This window comes from Scylla paramamosain, chromosome 25 (genome assembly GCF_035594125.1).
Source record: "Scylla paramamosain isolate STU-SP2022 chromosome 25, ASM3559412v1, whole genome shotgun sequence".
NCBI classification, from domain to species: Eukaryota; Metazoa; Arthropoda; class Malacostraca; order Decapoda; family Portunidae; genus Scylla; species Scylla paramamosain.
The window spans coordinates 14,035,076-14,056,133 of NC_087175.1; the positions used below are offsets into that span (position 1 = coordinate 14,035,076).

A 21,058-nucleotide genomic window follows, 5' to 3' on the forward strand; every position below is an offset into this window, starting at 1 on the left:
AAACCGTTTGCAGCGCACACTAATGGTAAAACAAACAAACATTTAACACATATCGTAAGTATCACTTCAGATACCACAGGGTTTGATCAGAAAGAGCTAGATATACCTTTCATTGATTTTTTCTTTGAACGTGGCTATGTGCTTTACCCAATGAATGTCCATGAATCACTAGACAACTACTTATTTGTTCACAAAAACTCTGGCCTTATTAAAAAATAAATGAAAAGAAGAGTAGGAGTATGAGATGGGTGCCCGTGATGCTATATTGCTGCAGGTACACGAGATATCTCAGCGTAAATGTATTATGAGAGAGAGAGAGAGAGAGAGAGAGAGAGAGAGAGAGAGAGAGAGAGAGAGAGAGAGAGAGAGAGAGAGAGAGAGAGAGAGAGAGAGAGAGAGAGAGAGAGACTGAACGTTTATATGTAGACAATAACAAGGACGGAGCAGCATGCTACTCCCTTCCTCAGAAATTATGAATATTATGGAATGACTACTGCTTCCGTGCCAGAGACCCGTCTCTGTTTGCTGAGCGCATAACAGAGGTGACAATGTCAGGCATGGAGGTGTACATTACTCTCTCTCTCTCTCTCTCTCTCTCTCTCTCTCTCTCGAGCCAAACCTTCCAAACCTGGGTTCAATACAGCTTTTTCTCGTGCTATACATGATAGAGAGGTGGCCCACCAAAGCTAATTGAGCCTTCCATCTCCTGAATGTCATGCGTTTTTTTTATTTCAGACAGCAATCTTGCCAAGTCTCTTCTCCAACTAGCTAAACACTCCTTCATTAATAAAAAGTGTCAAAATCTTTCAAGATCTAACTCTCCTCGTGACTTCTGGCACCTTGCCAAAAACATCTCCAATAACTTTGTTTCTTCATCTTTTCCTCCTTTATTTCAATTTGATGGAACCATTGGCATTTTATCTATTTCTAAAGCTGAACACTCCGCTCAGACCTTGGCTAAAAACTCTACCTTGGATGATTCAGGGCTTGTTCCTCCCTCTCCTCCGCCCTCGGACTTCATACTACCCATTAAATGTATTCGCAGTGATGTTTTCCCATGTTTTTCTCGCTGGCCTAAACTCTCATAAGGCTTATGAACCTGATAGGGTCCCTCCTATTGTTCTCCAAAACTGCGCCTCTGTGCTTGCACCTAGCCTAGTCAAACTCTTTCAACTTTATCTATCAACATCTACCTTTCCTTCTTGCTGGAAGTTTACCTACATTCAGACTGTTCCTAAAAAGTGTGTACTCCCTTAAACCGTCCTATTGCTTTAATTTCCTGTCTATCTAAAGTTTTCGAACCTATCCTCAACAGGAAGATTCTTAAACATCTATCACTTAACCTTCTATCTGATCGCCAGTATGGGTTCCGTTGTCGTGCCAAATCTCTCCCGGGATAAATCTGGACCTAGGAGAGATTTAGTACGACACTGCCAAATCGCTCTCACTGTACAAATTACTCCCGGGTGAAATTTGGATCCGGGAGAGATTTGGCACGACATGCCAAATTGCTCCCACCGTCCAGATTACTCTCAGGAGAAATTTGGAAGGGAGCAAAATTGCTCCCAAAAACAATTTTCACAGATCAATTATTGTATGAAATTTTATTGACAAATTACTATTGTTTTGTTCTCTGTGGAACATGTTATAGTACAAATGGAGCAAGTAAACAAGAGTTTACTCCCTGTGTAAGTGTTTAGTCCTATCACCATCTTTTACATTTATGTATTTTACGCATTATCATCATTATCGTTATGGAGTTTTACTGATAAATTACTAATGTTCCATTCTCTGGGGAATATTCTAGGAGAGGAACGCAGCAAGTAAACAAGCTAGCGATAACGGAACACCAAAACTTAATCCATGAGAGAATATAAAGTCTTACATCACTGTACTTACCGGTTACTTATTGTAAATATAATTGATGTGATGATGCTCAGCGTCTGCTCCTGGTAATTTAGTTGTTTTCCTCTTGTATTTAGACCATAATCCATGTATAACCTAATCGAAGCAGCTTATCATTTCTATATTCTAATCAAATGCTTTATCGAAACTGTTAAAATTATAATTGTGCAATGGTGACAGTACACAACACACAGGTAAGGTCTTACCACTGGAGGGAACATAATTCTGATTAATTATCACATTTCACTTGTTGTGAGATAATATTAGATTGTTATTCAACACAGGAGATTTTATAATATATATATATATATATATATATATATATATATATATATATATATATATATATATATATATATATATATATATATATATATATATATATATATATATATATATAAAACTTACCTTAAACTCAATTGTGTTCTATTTGTTGACTTAATAATCAAGTATGAGAAAACGACGGATAACCGACATGAAAGGTATGTCCTCCATCCACTGCTCAGTGAATATATATATATATATATATATATATATATATATATATATATATATATATATATATATATATATATATATATATATATATATATATATATATGAAGAATAGCTTGTCATGGCTTTAGTAGTTATAATTTATATGAGATGTTGATGAAATCGCATTATGATAAATTGTACCACACACACACACACACACATATATATATATATATATATATATATATATATATATATATATATATATATATATATATATATATATATATATATATATATATATATATATATATATATATATATATATATATATATATATATATATATATATATATTATATATATACACACACACACACACACACACACACACACCGGCCAAGGGCAACAAAAATCCGAAAAAAAAAAAAAAAAAAACTGAGATGCCGGTCTCCGAATAGGGTCCGAAGCGGTAGTCAAAAATTTAAGGATAAGTGTCTTGAAGCCTCCCTCTTAAAGAAGTTCAAATTATAGGAAGGTGGAAGTACAGAAGCAGGCATGGAGTCCCATAGTTTATGAAAGGGATGAATGATAAGAATACTGGTTAACTCTTGCATTAGAGAGGTGGACAGAATAGGGGTGAGAGAAAGAAGAAAGACATATGCAACGACGCCGCGGGAAGAGAGGGGGCATGTAGTTAGCAAGATTAGAGGAGCAGTTAGCATGAAAGAACCGACAGAAGACAGCTAGAGATGTAACATTACGGCGATGAGAAAGCGGCTGACGACACTCAATTAGAGGAGAGGAGTTAATGAGACGAAAAGCTTTTGATTCCATTCTGTCTAAAAGAGCGGTATGAGTGGAACTCCTCCAAACATGTGAAGCATACTCCACACATGGACGGATAAGGCCCTTCCTTGTACAGAGTTCGAAGCTGGTGGGGCGAAGACGTCTCGGAACACCTAACTTCAATGAAGCTGTTCTAGCTAGAGATGAGATGTTAAGTTTCCAGTTTAGATTAAAAGAACAGACCGAGGATGTTCAGTATAGAAGAGGGGGACAGTTCAGTGTCACTGAAGAAGATGGGATAATTATCTGGAAGGTTGTATCAAATTGATAGATAGAGGAATTGAGTTTTTGAGGCATTGAACAATACCAAATTGGCTCTACCCAAATCAGAAATTTTAGAGAGATCAGAAGTCAGGCGTTCTGTGGCTTCCCTGTGTGAACTGTTTACTTCCTGAAGGGCTGGACGTCTATGAAAAGGCGTGGAAAAGTGGAGGGTGGTATCAACAGCATAGGAGTAGATAAGACAAGAAGTTTGGTTTAGAAGATCATTGATGAGTAATATGAAGAGAGTGGGTGACAGGATAGAACCCTGAGGAACACCACCATTAATAGATTTAGAAGAACAGTGACCGTGTACCACAGCAACAATAGAACAGTCAGAAAGGAAACTTGAGATGAAATTACAGAGAGAAGGATAGAAGCCGTAGGAGGGTAGTTTGGAAATCAAAGCTTTGTGCCAGACTCTAACAAAAAACTTTTGATATGTTCAAAGCAACAGCAAAAGTTTCACCAAAATCTCTAAAAGAGGATGACCAAGACTCAGTAAGGAAAACCAGAAGATCACCAGTAGCCTTGACAGAACCCATACTGGCGATCATATACGAGTAGAAGGTTGTGAAGTGATAGATGTTTAAGTTTGAGGGATTAGAACGGTCACCCCGTTTTATGGACGGGCTGAATGTGGTCCTATAGACCTTGACTTCACAACTTTACCAGACTAAAGACTCGTTTATTCTTGGATTAGATTTCTTTGTTTCTTTTCAAAATTTTTCTTCAATTTTCGGTGTTGTACTTCTTTAGCATGCCAGACGATGTACTAGGCTGATCGATATCACTGTCGATATCACTTATGCGAGCACAAAAACACTGTATGCTAATGAAAAAGCACAAGATAAGAAGCGTAATCCAAGGAACGTGTGCTTGCCGTGGTGTTTGAATGTGTACTGGAGTGAGTGTTGCAATGCTCGCTTTGATTAGCTGATGATCAACCAGACGCTATCCATCAGACAATGTGATTGACTAAGTGTGGCCGCCATAAAGAAAAAAAACACGTAGAATGGCGCTCATCGACTTGCTGCTTACAGAACACGACAACCTTTCCTTACCCAGCAACAAAGCTCAACGATATTTGTAGATTCCAGAGGAATGTTCCAAAGTGCCTCCAAGATAGAGAGATGATTGGGGAATACAGTGGTATTATACCTAACTCAATTTGAGCAAGGGTGACGCTTATCGACCTCCTGAACTAAGCATCTCACTTAATTTTTTATCTTAATTATCTTTTTTTTTCCCCTTCATCCCTCTCTCTCTGGGTTATTGTAATCTCACCAGTCACCATCTTTGTCTTTCTTCATCTCTCTCTCTCTCTCTCTCTCTCTCTCTCTCTCTCTCTCTCTCTCTCTCTCTCTCTCTCTCTCTCTCTCTCTGTCATCGTAATCCCACAATTGTCTGTCACTATTATTTTTTCTTTTTTGGTCTCCCTTCGTCTCTCTCTGCATCTGAGAGAGAGAGAGAGAGAGAGAGAGAGAGAGAGAGAGAGAGAGAGAGAGAGAGAGAGAGAGAGAGAGAGAGAGAGAGAGGATTAGTGACTGTTAGCCAGTGACTGGCTCTCTCACACTGACTTGCTTCCTAGCTAAACATCAAATACAAATAACATGAACATGGCAAACTAAAACTCACAATTATTACATAATCACATGACAGATATGACATTACATATAACCTGCCTTACAGGACCACATAGTCATCTATTCACCGGGGCCTCCTATTGATCCTCTCAGGCATGTTAGTGTCTTCGGTACACTCCTCCTCCACGGTCCTCACAGTCACTGTCACAGGCCGGGTCACCCCTAATGTTGTGATAGGATGTCCATGTATATACAATAAGTTCATTTACTTTTTGCTATTATTATCATTATTATTATTATTTTTCATGTATTTATTTTATTAATTTGTTACGCTTGTTACATGTCATTGTTTTGTTTGTGTGGTGTCTCTTCCCGCGCGCTCCCGTTGTTCCTCTTGCAGTCACCGGCCGGCCTCTGGGCCTTAAAGGTTACACTCTGTACTTAAGAACATAAGAACATAAGAAATAAGGGAAGCTGCAAGAAGCGACCAGGCTTACACGTGGCAGTCCCTGTATGAAATATACCTACCTATTTCCATCTATTATCGCCATCCATAAACCTGTCTAATCTTCTCTTAAAGCTCTCTAATGTCCTAGCACTAACAACATGATTATTGGGTCCGTTCCACTCATCTACCACTCTATTTGAGAACCATTTTTTTTCCTACCACTCTATTTGAGAACCATTTTTTTTCCTATCTCCTTCCTGAAGCTAAATTTTCCAAGCTTGAACCCGTTATTTCTTGTTCTACCCTGGTTGCTGATCCTAAGAATTTTGCTTACATCCCCTTTGTTAGCCAGTGACTGGTTCTCTCACACTGTTCAATTGCCTCAAAATTTGAGGCATTGTTCAATGCCTCAAAAACTCAATTCCTCCATCTATCAGCTCGACACAACCTTCCAGACAACTATCCCCTCTTCTTCAATGACACTCAACTGTCCCCCTCTTCTACACTGAACATCCTCGGTCTGTCCTTTACTTATAATCTGAACTGGAAACTTCACATCTCATCTCTAGCTAAAACAGCTTCTATGAAGTTAGGTGTTCTGAGACGTCTCTGCCAGTTTTTCTCACCCCCCCAGCTGCTAACTCTGTACAAGGGCCTTATCCGTCCATGTATGGAGTATGCTTCACATGTCTGGGGGTGTTCCACTCATACTGCTCTTCTAGACAGGGTGGAATCAAAAGCTTTTCGTCTCATCAACTCCTCTCCTCTAACTGACTGTTTTCAGCCCCTATCTCACCGCCGCAGTGTTGCATATCTAGCTGTCTTCTACCGCTATTTTTATGCCAACTGCTCTTCTGATCTTGCTAACTGCATGCCTCCCCTCCTTCCGCGGCCTCGTTGCACAAGACTTTCTTCTTTCTCTCACCCCTATTCTGTCCACCTCTCTAATGCAAGAGTTAACCAGTATTCTCAATCATTCATCCCTTTCTCTGGTAAACTCTGAAACTCCCTGCCTGCTTCTGTATTTCCACCTTCCTATGACTTGAATTCCTTCAAGAGGGAGGTTTCAAGACATTTATCCACCAATTTTTGACCACTGCTTTGACCCTTTTGTGGGACTGGCATTTCAGTGGGCATTTTTTTTATTAGATTTTTGTTGCCCTTGGCCAGTATCCTTCCTATACACACACACACACACACACACACACACACACACACACACACACACACACACACAAAAAAAAAAAAAAAAAAAAAAAAAAAAAAAAAAAAAAAAAAAAAAAAACAGACTCGCTCCCTAGCTAAACATCAAATATAAATAACATGAACATTAAGACTTAAAGACTTCTTTCAGGTCCCCTCTTAACCAACGTCTCTCTAAAGAATGTAAATTTAACAACTTCAATCTCGCCTCGTAAGGAATACTCCTCATCCCCTGTATCCTTTTAATCTTTCTCCTCTGTACTGATTCGAATAAACCTATATCTTTCCTGTAATGTGGGGATCAGAACTGGACAGCGTAGTCTAGATGAGGCCTGACCAGCTCCAAGTATAACTTTGATATTACTTCCGGCCTTCTACTTTTAACACTCCTAAAAATTAATCCTAGTACCCTGTTTGTCCTGTTTCTGGCCTCTGTGCATTGTTTTCCTAGACGGAGTTCAGAGCTAACTACAACTCCTAAATCTTTCTCGTACCTTGTACCTACCAGAGTTTGGTTGTTTAATGTGTACGTACTGTGTGGGTTTCCTCTACCTACGCTAAGTACTTTGCATTTATTAATATTAAATTGTATTTACCATCTGTCCGTCCATTCATTCATCCTATCTAAATCTGCCTGCAAGGCGATGGCATCCGTTTCTGACCTAATTAATCTACCTATCTTTGTGTCATCCGCAAATTTACTAACATCACTACTAATTCCACTATCCAAGTCATTGATATATATTAGAAATAACAATGGCCCCTAAAACTGATCCCTGTGGCACCCCACTAATTACATGACCCCACTCAGATTTCGAGTCGTTTATTACAACTCTTCGTCGCCTGTCGCTAAGCCATGATCCTATCCAGCTTAACATCTTCCCATCTATTCCGTGTGCCTTAACCTTTCTCAGGAGCCTTCGATGGGGTACCTTGACAAATGCTTTACTAAAGTCCAGATATAAGATATCATAACTATCACCATTATCTACTGCCTCGTACACTTTACTGTAAAAACTTAACAAGTTTGTCAGGCAAGACTTCCCCTTCGTGAAGCCATGCTGTGACTGATTTATCAAGTTATGTTTGTCTAAATGTTCCCTAATGTTTCTCGCTATTATTGACTCTGATATTTTACCTATAACTGAAGTTAAGCTGACAGGTCTATAGTTAGACGCTAAAGTTTTATCTCGGAAACTACATTAGCCTGCCTCCACATTACTGGTACCTCACCTGACTCAAGTGATTTCCTAAAGACAGAAACTAACGGCTCACTAATAACCTTTTTGCATTCCTTAAGTATTCTGGGATATATTTCATCTGGTCCTGGTGTCTTGAACTTTTTTTTAGCCTATCTATCTCCTGTTCCACTATCTCCCTAGTTATGGAAATATCTGTCAGCTTCTCATTCTCATCCGCTCTAAACATGTTCACTATTTGGCATATCCTGCATGTTTTCCTGGGTGAAGACAGTTGAAAAATACTCATTCAAAATTTTACTAATTTCCTACTCAGAACTAACCAGCTCCCCATTTGCTGCCTTTAATGGACTAATAGTATCCTTATTCTTCGTCCTGTATACCTGATAAAATCCCTTGGATCCGTCTTCGCCTGGCTGGCTACCTTTAATTCATAATTGGCCTTAGCTTTCCTCGTTAACCTCCTAACTGTTCTAATTCATTATATTGTGACCTTAAAACTTCTTCAGCTGCCCTTAATCTCTTGTATATACTTCTCTTCCGCCCTATATAATGTTTTAACCTAGCACTCATCCATTTAGGGTAATTTTTCTGTGATCTTATTGTTCTATACGGGATGTTTGCTAACTGACCTGTATGAACTTTACGAAATATTTATACATCTCATCTGCATTTACTTCACCTAATCCCCTCATCTCGGCCCATACCATCCTCTCCACTCCCTCATCTACTCGCCTCGACCTCACCTCTCTCATTTCAGTATGACCTGACATTCCAACATACACCCATCTCCCCCTGCCTTTCTCCTCCGCCCCTTCCAGACACATCTTCCCTCCTCCTGTCCTACACCCTCACACCTCACCTCCCCTCTCTCATCTTGCCTTGGCAGTCTTGTTATTATGCTGGAGATATTTTACACACTGCTGTTATACCTGGATTTGTAAATTACTACACGTGTTAATACATCACCCTAGCACATATTTGGTGCCAGCGGTGCTCACACAATGTCTCCTGTGAATATTTTGGCGTTTTCCGTCGATGTCCTGCTTCGAGCGAACTCCCTTTGTTGACGTTACCCAAGCTCCACACCACGTGCTCCCGTCTCGTGCTTTTGCCACGTCTGTTCTTGTTTTGGCCGAGCCTCCCTAGTGTGCCATCTGCTACTAAGCTGCCTTGCGGTGCCTTCTCTTCCTGTATTGAGTGATTTTGGGGTTTCTGGGTTGCTGTCCCTACTACTAGCCCCAGGCACGCCACCACATGCGTTGTCGTCCCTTCACGCACGCATCATTTCTTGTCACTTGCTTACATTTCACTATTGGGCACATTATTGTTCACTTATCACATTATTACTATATATATTTCATTATTGCTGACATATTATTCCTTTTATATTTTGCGTCTTTGTGTTTACTTTTTTGTGTACATTTTTGTATTTTTCGTGGTATCTTTCTTATGTATATTTTTTTTTGGTAAATGCTTTTAAAAAGTGGCAGTTCTACAATGTCTCTACTCTACCTACTGCTACTGCTTCTGCGGCTGCCAGTATTGCTCCTTCTTCTCCCTCCACTATTAAACTCCTGCACCAGGAAGCAAACTACTCTGCATTGTCATTTTTACAGCAATGATGACAAACAGTAGCTTCACCTATGGGGCAGACAAAGTGTCTTTTGTCAGGTCACAACTGATTCCAGGCTCATTTCCTTTTATCATGATATCAGCTTACTGCTTTAAGCCTTGTTTGCTTCAAGATGAATATATTGAGTTTCGTAATAATTTCCTGCGTGCCTTTGGGGCTTCACGGACTCACGATTCTTTTCTTTGGGCTTTTTGTTATGCTGAGTCGCTTACTACGCAGCTTGGGAATGTAGATCACATGGTCGGTCATGTTCATATTATCTAGTACGCACATAATGCTATTGAATTTTTGAAGTCTGGAAACTGGATACAAAATGGTCAGATGAGTCTAGATAAACTACAAGTCCTCTTAGAGTTCACAAGTTATGTTAATTACCTTAGTCCTCAGGAAAGACGTGTTGCTTCCACCATTGAGATTAAATCCAATGACTCTCTTTTTTATTTCGCCATGAAAATCAGTAACAAAATGCAGTAACAAAATGCATTCTCATAGCCTGTCACCTGTTGTTAGTGACCCGTCTCCTGCACCTTCACCTCCACCTCAGACGTCTCCTGTTAAGCGGAAATGTTTCCTCTTAATGTTGCCTTCATCCTGGTGTCCAGCTTTCTCATGCTCTTATTGTCGCAAAGATGGTCACACCTACTCATATTGCTTCCTTAAAAAAAAAAAAAAGTCTGCTCGCTCATCACCTCCACCTGAGCATGACGCAACTTTTAGGAACGTGCTTTCTAAACAGTTTTCAGGCCACTCTCGTCCTAAACGTTCATCACCTGGTCGCAGTGTCCATTTTCATTGTTCTGCTCCTACACGATATACGTTCCCGCCGTCTCTGTCCCCGAGACCTCGTATGGCTCTTGAACGTCCCGTCCGCTTTCATTCCTCTGCTCAAACACAGTATACTCGCTCGCCGTCTCCGGTCCCGAGACCTCGCATGTCTCTTGAGCGTCCGCCTAAATTATGTCTTGTTCATGGTCCAACTAACCACATGACAGGAATGTTTCAAAATTCTAGAATGGCAGCAAGAGCAAGTTGTAGCAGCCTCTATGTCAAATTTTCAGAGCGGTCAAACTCAACGCTGGAAAGATTAGTGCCGTCTTGTCCAGAGCATTCTCTTGTTCTTCGCAATGTCAGTGCTGCCTTTCAAGGTATGCAAGTTTACCAGTAGTTTTCTTATGACGCTCCTCTTTTCTTGGAAGTTGACACTGGTGCTTCTTGTAATCTCTTGAATGTCCAGACTTATTCCAAATTTAAGGACTTACTTAACCTTCCCTTACAGCCTCCTGATAATTTTTTTTTTTCAGTGTACAAGGTTCTTCCTTACATGTCCTTGGTACAGTTGTTCTCCCCTTGTCTCTTGTTAATAATTTACCACCATTTGAAGCAAATTTTTTTGTAACTTCTGATTTTGTCCTCAACACTTATGATCTGTTAGGACTTGACTCGCTTGTGACTCATGGTATTGATGTTTTTCCTCAATATCATGTCAGGATATTGTTAGCTATGCAATGGACTTTCCAGCACCACTCTTAGCCTCTAAATCTCTTCACAGTTTAGTGTTCACGCACCACAGATCACGGTTTGTCATTACCTGATTTCACAGAGTCGAAATGTTCAGTCTCTGCTGTGGATGTCTGTCCTTCCGTTGTGATTGGAGGTAAGTGAGTGAGCCGCATGAGTGCTATTCGCTTTCCCATTCGTGTGGCAAATGCGCCTATTGACTCCTACATCTTATCTTTGCCAGACTTTGTCCGCGTTCATATGTTGGTTCTTCAAAGTACTCTTTCCTGTGTCCAAGAAGATCATGTAACTGATGCCTTGGTGATTAACTTAACCGATGCCATATTTACCATACCATACCATACCGATGCCATATTAACCGATGATATTTGTCTTTGTACTGCAGGAGGGATGTTTTCATAACATTTTTGTGTGTTTATATGATTAGTATGTCCTTGTATTGTATCGTCCCGTGTGTCTTACAAAGATAAGTTCACTCTGCATCTATATCCATGTATTTCTCATTGTTGTTATTATTATTATTGGATTTTGTGATATTTTCTGAAATTTTGTTTGTTCTACTTTCTTGTTATGTTATATTTGTTTTGCCTTAATTTATTACTTTGTGGCTTACGCAGACACTGCACACTCCATGTTCATATATCCATACTTATCATTATTACTCTTTTCTTGTTGTCTTCATATTCTTCTATTTGATGTGTTTGTACCACTTTTTTTTTTGTTTTGTTTTTGTTTTTGCTGCGGGATCACAGCATAGGTATGGCCGAGGTATATGACAATATGACAGGATGTCCATGTATATATTATAAGTTCATTTTTTTCTATTATTATCATTCTTACCATTATTTATTATTTATGTATTTAATTGGTATGTATGACGCATCTCGTTCCCCTTTTGTTTTCGAACACTCTTAAGGTGGCATCACGCGCGCTTCTCTTGTCAGTGGCTGGCCTCTGGGCCATAACGTCCTGCTCAGTACTTGGCAGTCTTGTTATTATACTGGGAAATATTTTAGTGTTTGTTGTTATCCCTAGATATGGACATTACTACATGTGCTAGCACACACCCTAGCACAACATTTCCACATACATTAAGGCAATAATAATTTGCCAATAAAACCTCAAAAAGTAGTTGTTAAAACATAAATAAAGCTTAATGTTGGTTGAAGAAGTGGAGAGGTAGATTGAGGTGATCCTAGGACGGCTTGATAACAGGATCACCGCTGAAAAAAAAAAAAAAAAAGACAAGGCCTGGGAGGAGGTGACTAAGGCTGTTAATGATGTAAGCAAAGTTGGAAGAACAGCAAATGAGGTCCGGAGGAAATCTAAGAACCTCTGGATCCATGTCAAAAGTAAGGCTGCTGCAGAACAGTGTCACGCTGCAGGCAATGGTGAGTTAATCTGTTATGTTTATCACATTTTCGTTAGCACAATTGCCGATATAGCATGGTATGGTTGACACAGAAGAGGGATAGAGAGCTATATGGATGGAATTAGTAAATATCAGGGTTGCCATATATGAACTATCAAAATTCCGGACACCTTCACTAACACCTGATTATGGTCCTGATATGATACTGGAAAACATGTAAATTAATTAAAAGAAACTCAACTTATTTACCTTTGCATATGGCTGATAATCTTGAATTCCGTTTTTCCAATCTTGAATTCCGTTTTCCCGGATATGTCTGGGGAAAATCCGGACGTATGGCAACCCTAAATTAGTTATATACCAAAAATACTGTGATGTCTTCCTGCAAGTGAGTGAAATCATAGCTTATGGTTCAAGCAGACACACAGTTTTTGTCATGAAATATCGGTAGAAGAAACAAGAGATGCAATTAAAAGAATGAAAAATTGAAAAAAAAAAAAAAACCCAGAAAGCGACGGTATATCTGTAGAACTGCTTAAAGGAAACGAAAATGCAATGACCTGGTTGACAAAAAATCTTTAACGTAGCCTGGTGTGAAGGTAGAGTTCCTGAAGATTGGGGGAAAGCTATAATTTGTGAAGTACCCAAGAAAGGTGATATAACAAAATTGTAAGAACTGGAGAGGGATATCCTTGTTATCACATGTGGAGAAAATTTATGAAAGAATACTTGAAAAAAGACTAAGTGCAGTTGTGGAAGAGAAATTAGAGGAAGGACAATATGGATTCAGAGCAGAACGAGGCACAAGATATGCAATTTTCACCTTGAAAATATTAATGGAAAAGTGATGGGAATGGGACCAACCAATATACATATCATTTGTTGATTTAGAAAAGGCTTTCGACAGATTACCAAGAAAGATAATATGGGAAACATTAGAAGACCCAGCATATGGTGTGGACAGAACACTAATTAAAGCTATCAAAAGTTTGGGTAAATTTATAGTTTAAGCCAGTCCCCAATCTCTACCCACGGCCCCCCAATCCCTCAAGCAAGCTTGGGGGCCTGTGGGGAACCGCGGGGTTTTTGGGGGGGAGCCATATACGAGTGATATATGGACTTAAAAAATCTAGGGAAATTTCCCCAAAATCTAGAGAAATCTAGGGAAACTTCCCTAAATCTAGGGAAATTCTCTATATCTAGGAAAATACCCCAAACTCTCCCTCTCGCAATTTGACAAGACATTGAGAAGCACCTAACCTAGCCGGGGGGGCTGCGCCCCCCCTGGACCCCCCCTTGGCCACTACTCTAACCTAACCAAACCTAACCTGGATTCTCCCCATCAGACACTTTGCGAACACACTGAGAAGCACCTAAGCTAACCGGGGGGGCTGCGCCCCCCCTGGACCCCTCCCGCTTGGCTACTACTCTAACCTGACCAAACCTAACCTGGATTCTCCCAATCACACACTGCGAACACACTGAGAAGCACCTAAGCACCAGCTGCCACGCAGGAAGATGCGTTCCTTCCAGGAAAGTTCCTTTAAAGTCAGAAACGCTGAAGTTGCACTGCTTACTGCGCTTCTTTTTCGGCAGCTTGCGGTACCGGCCGCAATACCACACACGCCTGTCACTGCGCAGCTTACACGGCGTGTGGCACTCGGGACACTCGACTGCAGTGGGTAAAACGCCGTGTTCCCTCAAGAACTGGTAGCACAAGCCGTCTTTGCGGTGAAACGTAGCGAAGAAGAGCCAATAATCAAATTTGCAACCAGCACAAGTAACGTCAACAGTAGCCATGGCGGAAGTGACCGGAAGCGGTGTGCACACACCTGCCCGCGCAGCTTATGGGTACTTATAGAGACTTCCTATTGGTGCAACTCGTGGTGTTAAGTGGTGGTAGCACGTGATTGGCCCGAGGAATTATAGACACAGTGATCCTATCCAGCAGCTACCCACAATTCAAAGCATTAAACAACTGAAGTTCAGGCAACAATACACCATTTATGTTTACCTGTGGGCTTAGAAAAAGTTGAGAGCGCTGTGCATTCCCAGGCCTATTGTGGCGTTATTATTAATTTCCGACAAGTAGTGTAATCATTAGAAATTATGTGAATAGTGAGAAGAACAAAATGAGGTAGGTTATTACCACGTAGTGTGTAATGGCTTAAACTATAATAAAACCAAAGTTTGTACAGAAAATGTGTCAGTGCTGTCAGAACAAACAAGAGAAGACAATTGGTTTGATGTAAATGTGGGAGTTAGACAAGGGGGAGGGGTGATATCCCCACCGCTTTTTGTACTCTTTATGGATTGATGTATGAAAAAAAAAAAAAAAAAAAACTAAGGCTAGGAGGAGTCACTACACTGATTTACGCGGATGATATTGTGCTGGTTGCATACAAACCAAATGAACTGCAAAACGCATTGAGTGAATGGAAGAATATGCTAAAGGCAGCAAAAATGAAAATTAATGTAGGCAAAACTGAAGTAATGATGGTAGCAAGATGAAAAGAAGAGGTAGAAATACAGCTAGATGGTGAAATACTAAAACTAGTGGAATAATTTAAATATTTGGAAGTGAAGGTAGATGAAAAGTGCCAAATGGAAAAAGAAATTACAAATAGGATACAAAAGTACACAAATGACTTGAAAATACTTTATCCACTGACGAAAGAGAAAGTAATACCAAAGAAGGTAAAAACTACAATTTACCAAACCATATTAAGACCAGTGTTAACCTATGGATCTGAAACTTGGACATTGACAGAGAAGCTGAAGAGTAAAATACAAGCAGCAAAAATGAGTGTTAAGATTAATAAAAGGTGTTACAAAATGTGATAGAATACAAAATAAAGTAATCAGAAGAGAGTTGGAAATAGAGAACATATTAGAGTTCGTAGAAAGAAGCCAATTAAGATTAAGAATGAACAATCAACAATACCAAGCCAAATATTACAGATGGCAGCCTCAAGCTAAATGACCAGCAAGAAGACCCAGGAAAAGGTGGAGGGATGGTGTGAGGGAAGCAGTAGAGTCAAGAGAAAGAACCATGGAGGAGGTAGAAAGAGAGCAACTGTATGCAGATTGGGCCTGGTGGAGAGACTTCGTGAGGCATCACTGCTGACAGGGCTATGGCCCTACCTGGTGTATGGTGAGAAATGGTGAGAACACAGTAGGGTATTCTTTTACTCTTTCACCAGTCTCAACATGGCTTTTCTTACCCTTCTCATCGGATACTATTTGTCATTCCAGAGTAATTTGAACCCTACATATACCAACTGCAAATTAATTTTAAGAATGACGGCAATTGTTAAATGTCTATATGTGCATATTTTTTAGGGAAGCAAGGCTATTTTAACTATTTTTGGTTTGTCTTTGGTTAGGTTATATTATTTTTGGTTTTGTTAGATTACCTTGGTTAGGTTACATCAGATTTTATTAGCATACTAATTCATTGTAGGCCAAAAATAATGAAAAGCAAATAGTTTCATGTGGAAAAGATAAACAGATGAAAGAGTAAAAATTTACCCACACTAGCATATTTACTTAATATTTTGTCTTGACCTAATTGCTTATGGAATCTAATTAACTAATGTTTTGGGCATTGCTGGACATGGTTTTGAGTAATATGAACAAATTCCTCTGTATGATTTTCTGTTGCATACTGGGGAAAAAAAAAAAAAATTTCAGCTCAGCCTCTGGGACCCAAATTGCTGGAATAAATTTATTTATTGAATACTGGTTTTGCTTTGTTGGGTAAGGAGGGTTAGGTTATGATTAAGTTAATTAGGTTAGGTGATTGTTAGCAGTGCTTAAAACTCCTATGGTTATATAAAAAAAGTTTGCTCTTGTGTACATGTTTTATTTCAATGTTGGTGTCGTTACAAAATTTATCCATAGTCAATGAACATAACCAATAACCAACTAAGCAATGGAATATAAATAGAAGTATCTACAGTACCTCTGACAGTCAGGTCTGAGAATGACCACTGCAGTGCTAAATAACATCAATATGCTCTAATACATTCACCAAGTTGATTTAGCTTTACATGTGGGCTTCTAAGTGGCTGCTGATTGCAACATTCATGTCCATGCAGGTGGGGGACCTCCAGATGAGAGAACATACACTGCTGTGAAGGTGGTTGTCCTGTGGATGTTGCCTCCCACAGCATTTGCAGGTCTGCTGTACCCTGACAGTGATGGCGCCACATTGTATAAGTAAACTACCAAAGGTCAAATTACATTTTGTAAATTACTGCCATTTTTAACTTTGTGCTGTACTGTAATGTAACAATAATTATAGCATCATCTTCCATGGGGCTAGCAGCATCATGTCCAATACTCATCTTCCTGATCATAGATATCTGCACACTTGCACACCAACTCAACAAAAGCATGTGATAGACATAGACATGACTAGGTTGACTGCTAATCAAAAGAAAAATTAGTCAATAAAAACATCACTCAAAGAATACCAGCTTATTCTCTTACCTGCAATAATGAAAGCACTTTGATTTTGTTTTCCCAGAAGTGTCGGGGCCTCTGGAAGGACCACGTCCTTCCATCAGCAGTTGGAGCCATCCAACGCTCTTCTGTTGGTGTTGCTGGGTCCGCAGGGACCCCAGCCAGTTGTTGCACCCCATCCAGCTGCTGTATCCTACCTAGCTCTTGCACCCAAGCCAGGTGCTGCACCCCAGCCACTTGCTGCACCTCACGTAGCTCTTGCATCCTAGCCAGCTGCTGCACCCAAGCCAAACAGAAGGCGTACAACTCCTGCCAGTAAGCCTGTTGTTCTTACTACTTTTTTTTTCTTTTCTTTTTTTTAAGGAATGCATCTCTTAGGCATTTAAAATGCTGATTCCATAAGTGTGTCATACCACCACCCTAAGTATAGTAGAAAGATCCAAGGAGCAAATGAAGTAAAAGGACACAGCAAGATAGCATGACTTGTAACTTAACATACCATTTATTTTGTAACATGGTGTAAAGTCATGTTTTCTTCTAAACTGTATTGCAGGTGGCCGCACAGAGTTAAAAGTTCTGTCTCAAGCGCAGGAAAACCAGCAGCAGATTCGTCTGAGCATGGACGAGCTGGTGATGGTGCAGCAGGAACAGGGAGTGGCTGTACAAGACATGTCCCAGGCACTTCGACAATCTGTTGAAGTGCAGAGGAACATTCTGCATTCAATGCAGCAACTGGTAACACTTGCTGAGCAGTTTGTTAATGCCAACACCAGCCAGCAATAATATGATTCAAATGTTTACCTTTCATAATTTTACCTTTGTTAAGTTATAATAAGTTATATTAAGTTACAAGACTAAATAATTAAATTAAGTTGTTATATTTCTTTTCTGTAGCTTTACGTTCTAGCAGTTCAATCATTTACGCAGAGTAGCATGTTAATATTAGTGCAACATAATACCAAACATTTCTTTACAGTGATACCTACAATGCCTTTGTGTTACTTAAAGTACAAAAATAAGATTAGAGTGTTTTGTGGTGACCTGACATATATAAATATGTTTATTTACTTTTTTTTTTTTTTTAACTCTACAAGACCTGAACTATACTCATATATATATATATATATATATATATATATATATATATATATATATATATATATATATATATATATATATATATATATATATATATATATATATATATATATATTTTTTTTTTTTTTTTTTTTTTTTTTTTTTCTTTTCCTTGCAAAGACTGGTAATTGATAATAATTTTTTTTTTTTAATAAATCTACAGCACTTTTGTATCTTTGTGTTATTCATACCTAATACTAGCAAGCCACTTCATTATTTGATGAAACTGAATGTTGCACTGATCTCTTTCATTTAGTATGCAGTGATACATGGAAAACCATTATTTCACTCATTACATGATTACTGACACAAGTAAATGATACCTGACTTACTTACTTCATTGCTTGAAGAAGTTTTGTGTGAGTTCTTGCTGCACAATTCTGCCTGGAGTACATTGACCCCTCCGTAGCACAGCAGGGTTGGCATCAGCATGGAGCACCTCTTCATTCTCAAGGGGTGATAGCTGTAAGTACACTTTTATGAGGGTCTGAGAGGTCTAGAGGTTGGAACCTACCTCTTCCATTTGTTTAAAGTTTATTTTGTATGAGAGGAATAGTCATGTAGTTTGACATTTAGCATTTTGACGATTATACAAAATTTTGATTATTATCCAAAACTAACCCGAACTTTAATGACTTTTAAGACACCTTTATTGGAGAAAAAAAAAATATTTTTGTTAATTGTCAGTACACACCTGACAAATTTCATTACCCTAACAAATGTATGAACATTTATGACTGTACTCGGTTAAATCTAATGTCCATATTAATATATTCTGCCAACTACCAGAAAAATAGCTATACATACATGTCAGCAGGAACAGGAATACCCCTCTTGATGCAGCGGTTGTGTAGGAGCAGGCAAGCATTAATTATTTTCACACACTTGATGGGTCTGTACTGTAAGCTACCTTTAGGGGAGTGCAGAAACCTGTGAAAAGTGAGCCTTCATACTACAAGAGGATTAATTACTTATAAAGGAGTACTTACAAAGCATATCATACTTCTATAACAAAAATGAACTGTTTATAATTATTTCGTGATTTCAATGGCAAGTTTTACTCTACACGTTAATGTTTTGGGGAGGAAGAGGTGTTATTATTACCTGAAATGACTCTTCAGCATCCTGATGGTCTGCTCCACAATGACCATAGTTTGTGCATGGACCCTGTTGTATCTGTGATCTGCATCAGTGGTGTGGCTGCTCAAGGGCACCATGAGAAGGGGCTTGAGGGGATACCCACTAACACTTACAATATTATGATCCCAATTCAAAATTTTTATGATTTAGTCATGCAGTATGCCTGCTTGTCACTCATGAAATGGTAATGTGCCAAAGTTTTCTTCTGATGGAAATATGAATACCATTATCAGTAGTTAACAAAAATGTGAAAAAAAAAAAAAATTACAACCAATAGGAATGCATACATGAGGAGATAAGAGTTAGTTTGTAGTTACTGAGGTGATGGGTGGTTTGGCAGTGAATGGTAGTATTATATATATACCTAATACATGGCTTACAAATACTTATGCACTGTTATGCACTTTGAATGTAGATATTCACCAACGAGCAGGAAATCACCTAATTCCTCTCTCTCAAACTGCTACTTTAGATTACAGTTGCTCCACACAAAAGCATCATGTGTAGCACTTAGAAGGGAATATATGAATACTCACACATACACAGCATAGAGTCAATCACCATTTTATAGGAATATATCATACCTTGCACATGTCAACTGTTCATTTATAACTAATGTTAAAGCTTATGTTTTCTTGTGCAATACCAGTAACCATGTGCAGTTACATGAAAATCAATAAAGTACCTGGCTGGGTAAACATGTAATGTAATAATACTATATACCTGGGAAGCTGGAGCAGTAGCTGAGGATCACTCCATTCGGATTACAAACAAGTTGGATGTTCAGGGAGTGATACCTTTTCTGAGTAAAATAGAGGGCCTTGATGGGAATGTGGGTGCCTAAGCACACAAAAAAAGTATTACTGTTACACAGTAGCTACATATATCCATCATTAATATATATATATATATATATATATATATATATATATATATATATATATATATATATATATATATATATATATATATATATATATATATATATATATATATATATATATATATATATATATACCACTCCTGCACTGAATATGCACACATTATACATAAAATACAAAAACTTTATTAATGTATAACAGGAACTTGAGGCTGTGAGATACCTTTCACTAAAAGGAAAAATCGGTGAAGTGATAGATTATAACAATAGCATTAAATTTAAGACACAATACTTTGTTAATCTTTCCATCAATGGCCCCAATAACTCTTGGGAAATTTTTGATCCCGAAGAACTGCTGTGCAGTTCTCCTTTGATCAAGGTGTGTTGGAGGAATCTTGATTTCCTATTCTAACTTATCCCTCAACACAATGCACACACCCTCAAAGTCCCTGCTGACGCTTGCTTGCGTATGTCCTAAAAGCAGATTATAAGCCATTAGTTTTCATTTTATTTATTTATTTATTTTAAATACGACATTTTTTTGCTGTAGCAAGAAAAAAAAAAAAATCGGCTACAGGAATTTAATGATCCTGCTACATGTAATGCACTGTTCTTTCAATCACTGCAACCATATCCGTACACATTACATCTGCTGTCAATTTTTTTTGCCAGCAGTATAGTAAATTAAATTATTCTCAGGACAGTGTTAGAAACATGTTAGAAATAAACCTAACAAGTCTCTAAATATGTGTGCACATGAATGATAATGGGGTGGATGAGGAAGGGATAGCCCTAGGGGTACTTGACAGCAGGTTTGGTAAGGTTAGGTTTCGTAAGATTAGTAACTCTTGGACTCACATTTGGTTACTAACCACTTTTAACCTACCGTCAACTATGCTGGGGGCTGCCTCTCCCTCATCCCTCCTTATTAATCATGCACTCATATTTTGACACTAAGAACTAATCTTGAAATGTAGGTTG

The 21,058-nt window shown here is 38.7% G+C and overlaps 2 protein-coding genes across 5 annotated transcripts; one reads left to right on the forward strand and one right to left on the reverse strand.

Moving 5' to 3' along the window:
* The first annotated feature begins 13,749 nt into the window (after nucleotides 1-13,749).
* Nucleotides 13,750-17,605, forward strand: LOC135113226 (uncharacterized). Of its 3 annotated transcripts, none has more exons than XR_010274763.1 (4): nucleotides 13,750-15,617; nucleotides 16,554-16,688; nucleotides 16,985-17,235; nucleotides 17,474-17,605. XR_010274763.1 is itself a non-coding variant. In XM_064028395.1 (3 exons), exons 1-3 carry the CDS (start codon nucleotides 15,605-15,607, stop codon nucleotides 17,187-17,189), a joined length of 339 nt encoding a protein of 112 aa, XP_063884465.1. In that variant the 5' UTR covers nucleotides 13,750-15,604. The 3 variants fall into 3 exon arrangements, 1 of the variants encoding a protein (XP_063884465.1); XR_010274764.1 differs by having other exon boundaries at nucleotides 13,750-14,590; nucleotides 15,415-15,617; nucleotides 16,554-17,235; XM_064028395.1 differs by lacking the exon at nucleotides 17,474-17,605 and having other exon boundaries at nucleotides 16,554-16,674; nucleotides 16,985-17,189.
* On the reverse strand, nucleotides 17,195-20,054 carry LOC135113224 (uncharacterized). 2 transcript variants are annotated; one of them, XM_064028394.1, is made up of 5 exons: nucleotides 19,921-20,054; nucleotides 19,162-19,257; nucleotides 18,865-18,987; nucleotides 18,394-18,520; nucleotides 17,195-17,611 (listed from the first exon to the last, which is right to left on the reverse strand). In XM_064028394.1, the coding sequence occupies exons 2-5, from the start codon at nucleotides 19,206-19,208 to the stop codon at nucleotides 17,423-17,425; spliced, it is 486 nt and encodes a 161-aa protein (XP_063884464.1). In that variant the 5' UTR covers nucleotides 19,209-19,257; nucleotides 19,921-20,054; the 3' UTR covers nucleotides 17,195-17,422. The 2 variants fall into 2 exon arrangements, with proteins under 2 accessions (XP_063884464.1, XP_063884463.1); XM_064028393.1 differs by lacking the exon at nucleotides 19,921-20,054 and having other exon boundaries at nucleotides 19,162-19,806.
* Between the last annotated feature and the right edge of the window lie 1,004 nt (nucleotides 20,055-21,058).